Genomic DNA, 6,880 nt, shown 5'->3' with positions numbered 1-6,880 from the left:
GACGCCAGTTTCACACACACGATAAACGTTATCAATTTTTTTTTAGTTAATTTCACATTATGTTATAATACAATAAAAAGTACGTAATATATTCTTCTTTTTAAGAGTAATGAAATAGATTTCTTATTAATAAATACAAAATTTCATTAATAAATAAATCTATTTGACTTTATTTCTAGGATAATAAGGAAAGAGAGAGCGAAACACTTATTCATAATGATTCATTATTTTTAATGTAATTTTTGTATGTGGTAGCATAGTATAATATTAATTAAATTAATTATACATATTAAATATTATTTTTTGTATGCGCTGTGTAACCGAATAACAATACAGATGAGACTAGTAGAAGGAGACCTTCGTAGCACTACCCTTCTTTTACTCCTTGGCGCAAAATTAAGATTATTTGTCATTTTTGTATGTTGTTAATTAATACGGATATTCCGTTACATTTATGCTTATTATTTTCAAGTTATCTCTTATTCTCGAAGCACGACAGCATTGATTTTAAAACAGAAAGGGAGAAGCTCGCTCTGATTTTATAAATTAGTTTAAAGGGGTGATTGACTAAATAAAACAAGACAGTATATCACCGTCATCTCGAAGGCATGGGCAATGATGAATTATCAGTTCAAAAGTACAACTATCGAGAGAATTAATCATATTTTTAGACATGAAACGATCTTCCACAAATATCCAGACAATGAAATTATCGAAAGTGCATTTTGCAAAATTACTGCTATAAGTTTTGTCGTTTGACAATATGGCAGAAACCAAAAAGAATATATTACTCCTTGACCAATCAAATAATGTATTCCATTTCATTCGCGATTTTTGATGATCTGGTAAATTACTTGTAAGTAGTCTACATCTGCAATTTATCAGCTTTCAAGATTATAGCGAAGTTAGCAGAAAGTGAACTGATTCAAATGCAGTCAATCTGCTGTGATGTTCCGCTTGAATATATTTGACAAAGTGTATACTTGACATACTGCTAATTATCTTGCTCACTATTTTATATATTATTTTCAAGATGTATTGTAAATATATATCGGATGAAACTTAAAATTGATGTTTTATCGTCATCAATTGGCAATTTATCTCTGAATTTTTATACGTATATTTCTACATAAATTTTCAATGACTCTAATTTACATTTCAATGGTTATATTTTTGTATCGTATATTAGATTGATAGCTTCAGATAGTTCATTAAGTTGCCAATGCCTTCAAAATTTGTCAAATGTTGATTCTGTGACAATATGTATAAGATACGTAGAGATATTTCATTAAAATAGACTGTAATTGTAGCGCAGATTTTTTTAAAACAAGTCTTCGTAATGATGTTGATCTCTCATTGTTCTGGTCAAGATATGTTTAAAATAGTTAAAAGCATTTCGCATATCAGTGGCAGTTTAAAAAAAAAAGCTATATATTTGTTGCCGCAACGGTATGCACTTATATTTGTTCTAACATCTCTATTATACGGTGTCGTTTCTACGTAATCAAATATCTTGCATGTGTTTACTTCGAAGTCGATAGCAATTTTCTCGTCTTTGTACGCGTGACCGCGAGTCATCGTACGGTCGTAGCAAAATATCTATCTAGGTATCTTATGTCACAGAGTAAAAAGGAAAAAGAATGTCAAATACCGACTATATAAAAACACGACGGATTTTTGGCGCCGTATTATGAGAATGATGGTTTCTCGCGAGCGTTTTACTAAAAATCGATCAGCTCGACTAAAAACGAGCTTGCGTTAACAATGATCGAGTGTGTGTGTGTGTGTGTGTGTGTGTGTGTGTGTGTGTGTGTGCGCGTGCGCGCGTGTGCGCGTGTGTGTGCCGATATAACTTGGCTCCTTTCATTTATTAGAAATTGACATTGTGCAAAGTATATTGATGTACGATGACGCTAACGAAATAATCATGGTGATGCGCGTTTATTTTTATTCTAGTGTAATGGAACCTCGCAATGACGATTACGTCACTATACGGAACTCGACAACCATCAATTTTCATGACGGTCGCGACGGTTCGCATTGGGGCAACAAGAAATAACATCGGTAATGTAATAATAATTATTATAATATATGCAAAGTGTTTGGAGCGTACTTATATACTCGTGGGAGAAACAGTTTCATCAATTGGATACTTCCAATCGAATCATAACCGATCTCTTTCGAGAATCAAGTATCTGTAACCGGCGTTGTTACTTGTCGACGGTTATCAACATCGAAAAGGCCAATCGATGGATGTGTAGGTAGCGCTTTATCGTCGAGGAAGCTGAGCAACGAGGTTGAAGAACAAATCGCACCTTTAAATAACGGCCGCTGGTTAACAGCTTTGTTTTACGCTGATCGCGATCATCGATCGGGCTCGTTCTGAGCCGTCAAACAATCAAGCGGCACATGCGAAGTACGATGGACAGCAGCGAAAAAAAGGCTCCTCGCGCTGCAGACTTGCGTAACAACAGGACTCGTAGCATTATTACTAGTATCCCGAATTGCACGGCTTTGTGAAGCCAATACAGTCTGTAAATAGATAAGGAAATAAATCAAGATTCGAAGAATGATATATAGCCTTCTATTAAAAAAAAATAAATAAATAAAGTTGCTAAATTAATTTTTAAATCATGATTTGTAACAACATACATTTAAGTTATTTATTTATCAAATAAGTGGAACAAAAATGAAAGAAAAGGAAACGTGCGTAGAAAGAAAGGACACAAACTCTAATAATATGATATATACTCTATAAGGAGAATTCTAAAAAAATATATATATATATAAATTTTCTAGTATTCTATTATGAAAACATTAAAATATTGCGGATAATTCAAGAGTTTTTAATATTGATTCTAACTTCCGAACTAGAAGGTTTACTCAAATCTTGTCTTTGAGAATTTTTCGATTTTTAAATATTTTTTTAATAAAAAATTTTTAAATATTTTTTTAATAAAAAATTTCAGATAAAATTAGAGAGATTTTTAATGTATTAAAAATGTATTAAATTAAGAGTGCAGGCAATGCGAACATATCGTAAATGAGTAGAATCGATTCCACACAGAATAATGTCTATCATTTTCATACAAGTAAAGTAAAATCTATAAGATAAGAGCAAAAGCTCACTACAGTGTTAGTACCAATGAACGTTATATTTGTTTTCCTGTGTATTGTTTTCAGTTATTCTGATTTTTTTTAAATAAAACTTTTAATAAAACTTTATACAAGAGAATGCATATAAATGTACGGATGTATAGGGCATATTATTACTAACCGATTGTCAATAATTTGTATTATAAAAAAATAATCAAAGAAATAATTTTTTCAGGAAGAGACAAAATTTAAATTTAAAGTAAAAATCCAAAAATTATTTCGAGTATCAATAAAATTCTATGAAAATTCCTAATTTTCAATTCTTCATTCTTCAAAATTTTTCTGATAGTATATAAATACTCTGCGAACAGACTCTAGGAAAGAGTTCTGTCTCTTAGGGAGACTGTACTATAAAATACTGTAACATAAAAAGATTGAAAAGCGAAAAGATATATCTTACTTTGTGATGTATGAACGAGCAGCTGGCAGTGTGTCTGGACTCTCTTTTAAGATAAACTGTCGTATACCCAGAATGTAATGCTCCAAGTACGATGGCCAGTAAATTTCTCTGACGTCAAACATGAATGTTTCCCGATCCTCCGGACTGAGTTGTTCACCCAGTCGTCGTACGTTGTCGTCTCTAAAATTCCACTGTTTCGTACTGAAGTACTCCAAACACTTGGCGGCTTTGGAAAGTTTCGTCTGTACGCGGACCATTATAGGCCGCGAACCCTTGAGTCGAGCGAGGATATCTAAGATATACGCAGGTAGCGTATGCTGAAATATCACGCACAATTTGTTTATTATCATGGAGCTGCGACATCGACCGTCCGGATACCAGAGCGCATCGTTCACCGGGTGTAGCCGACAATATTTGAATGACAAGTCGACGAACTGCTTCCAGGTTATAGGATTTTGTTGACCGGTGCAACAGTTATAAATCGGAATGGTGTCGGTACGCTGCGTAGCGGTCCTCCATGCCGCGCAAATCATTAGGTTGATCACAATGTCGACGGGCACCAGATCCGCCACCTTATCCTCGTGACACAGCATAGTTCTGCAAGAAACCGCGATTTCTAAGATAAATTTATTCGAAAATAATAATTTACAAAGATTATGAGCCATCATGCTACTAAAATAACAATATCTTCAATAATAATTATTCTCATTGGGACGCCGAGTGGCTCGCCGCTTATCAGTGCGATTGATTCGTGATCTATGGATCCGGATTCGATCCCACCTGCGCCCCATATACGCGATTTTTCATGTTCGTCATTCGGATTCGGCGTTAAACTGTAGATCCTCACGGGTGTTAACAAACTCTAAGGAGTAAGAATGTAAACTACTGCCAAATGCTAAAACACAAGCGAGCCTCTGCTCCCCGAAGAGGTTCTAAAGTTAAATTGATACGCATAGTACTGTAACCCTTCAAAAATGGGGTCAGAAAATCAAACCCGGGGAATATACTAAGAAGAAAAATATTCTCATTTAATTATAATATACTGATGTCATAATCGTTAATGATGGCTAGTCGTCGTGATTACCTGAAGAAACCTTTCCCAGCGGCGGCGATAATCCCTGTGGGGCCGTTACAATTGTCCACCCAACCGGCAACTGGTTCTCTATACGACGACAATACGATCGATGGCCTGACAATCGCCACCGGTAAAGAACCCTTTTCCCGCTGGAGCATTCGCTCGGCCAATGCTTTGGTAAATGTGTACGTATTTGGTCGGCTGGCGATCAGATTCGGTGTAAATTCTTCAAACATTTTGTCATCCATCCACTCTGTCAGAGCGATCACCTGATCGGGTTCCCGTCCTACCGGATAAATCTCTTCGGCAACATCGTTCCGATCACAATTGCAGTATGCCGTTGATACATGAATGAATGCCTACGATCAAACAATTACATTTACATTCTTATACATACACATTGCGAAAGGTATAGACTATGAACGCCCATCTTTTGCCTTGTGTCGATCGAACGTGCGCTCCTAATGATGATAATGCGTAAAAATGTGTTGACGGGGAAAGTTTTAAACAAAGTTTGAACACTTAAGAAAAAGAAAAGAAAAATACTTTAAAAAAGAACAAATATCATTGTCTGATGATCAATTATACAGTGCAATAAATATTAAGTTGTACAAACTCTCTGCTCGCTGACTGTTACATAAAACCAAAAGAAATCATGGAAGTCATCAAAGACAATCACTTGCGACTTTTCAAACGCTTCATTTGAATATAAAATGCGTATGCATAAAATAATAAGATATTTATGTCTTTAATTTAAAACATCTTTTGAAACTTTCATAGTATTACTTTGACACTTTCGTCATATTTCATTTGCACTAATTCATTGATTAATCTATTACTATCATAAAAACAAATGAATTGTTAAATTCATGTGAGATTGTTAAATGATGAACGATCGATGTATGATTTAGGATAGAATCGCGCGATACAATTAGAGTGCAGAGTACAAATACACTCGTACATAAACCGGCTCTATTTACCTTTTGAAATTTGTTGACACAAATCGAATGTATTTCGCTATTAAGCAGAAACTTAGACAGATTAGTTGTCGATTAATTAAAAATCGATGTGGTACATCATACGACAAATAAAACGAAGCATTCGAAAGATTTTCGAGAGTATATATCTCGAATGTGCATCTTTCGAGAAGAAGTAGAGGTGTAAACCATCCATAGACAAAAGACACTGTAATCTTTCGTAAAGAGCACATTTGTAAAAAAGAAATCGCCACAGATTAATCTTTTATTACGCAAATTCGATTTACAACTGCAAACTAATCTCGGCTCAATGTGGCGTTTCGGTTGAATTGAACAATTAGAAGAAAAACAATCTCTTACCTCCACATTATGCATGCGGTTGCATAATTGAACCAATCTTTTGGTGCCCAACATATTTATGGTAACTGAGAGCTTCAAAGCCTCGTCAAATTTGACGGTAGCCGCTGAATGAAAAACGATCGACACGGATCTTATTAACATATTTTGATCATCTGCTGAAATGCCCAATTCTGGCTCCGTAATATCGCCAGCTACAGGTATGATTTTGGAAAGTTCGCCAGGAGAATCCCGCCGTAATTTTTCAAAAAGCTGCCGAAAATAATGTGATTTTAATTTTTTCGGAAATGATCAAAATAAATGATGAAAAAGAAAAATAATATTTACCGGTCCGTTTAAAAGTTCTTGTAACCTCTCTTGCACATTTTGGCCCTTTTTAGGTCTCATTAGAAGATAGATGTTTTTGATATCCGGACAGGATCTCAGTAGCTTCTCGACAAGAACCTTGCCCATAAAACCTGTTGCTCCAGTTATGAAAATCGACCTATCTCTGTAAAAGTCCTTTACGGATGTATATTCACTGCCAGCCATCGTGGCCATATCACTATTTGCCGAACACGGGCCTTTAAAAAATATCAAAGATTAGAAAAAGACAAAAAATTTATACTTAAAATATAATTATTCAGTAATTTATTTAATTATTATTATATAATAGTATATCCTACCTGAATTATTTCGTTCAATTTCTTTAAATTACTTTCAGACAGAAAGTACTTTACACTTCTCTGTTACCGTGAGAGTAACGTTGTCTTCCACGTTTCTATATTTTTTACATAAAAATCATGTTAAATTTGACATTAAAATTCCATTGTAAAGATATTTTTTATTTCTTTTAAGATTATAAAATATGTACATATTAAATAAAAGACACAATAGAAATTTAATTTTACGTTATTTGACGGATGTTTGCATAAA

The 6,880-nt window shown here is 34.2% G+C and overlaps 1 protein-coding gene across 2 annotated transcripts in view; it reads right to left on the bottom strand.

The window, feature by feature from the left end:
• Positions 1-470: 470 nt before the first annotated feature.
• LOC108755214 (putative fatty acyl-CoA reductase CG5065) overlaps positions 471-6,880 on the bottom strand; it is a 32,244-nt gene continuing 25,834 nt past the window's right edge. For both annotated transcript variants that reach the window (XM_018498102.1, XM_018498103.1), the window contains exons 3-8: positions 6,631-6,725; positions 6,293-6,528; positions 5,969-6,217; positions 4,641-4,990; positions 3,557-4,153; positions 471-2,532 (exon numbers count right to left, since the gene is read on the bottom strand). In XM_018498102.1, the coding sequence (XP_018353604.1) occupies positions 2,391-2,532; positions 3,557-4,153; positions 4,641-4,990; positions 5,969-6,217; positions 6,293-6,505 (1,551 nt within the window). In that variant the 5' untranslated portion in view covers positions 6,506-6,528; positions 6,631-6,725 and the 3' untranslated portion in view covers positions 471-2,390. The remainder of the gene's footprint in view (positions 2,533-3,556; positions 4,154-4,640; positions 4,991-5,968; positions 6,218-6,292; positions 6,529-6,630; positions 6,726-6,880) is intronic.

This window comes from Trachymyrmex septentrionalis, unplaced genomic scaffold (genome assembly GCF_001594115.1).
Source record: "Trachymyrmex septentrionalis isolate Tsep2-gDNA-1 unplaced genomic scaffold, Tsep1.0 scaffold86, whole genome shotgun sequence".
NCBI lineage: Eukaryota > Metazoa > Arthropoda > Insecta > Hymenoptera > Formicidae > Trachymyrmex > Trachymyrmex septentrionalis.
This window is presented reverse-complemented; position numbering and strand designations above follow the sequence as displayed.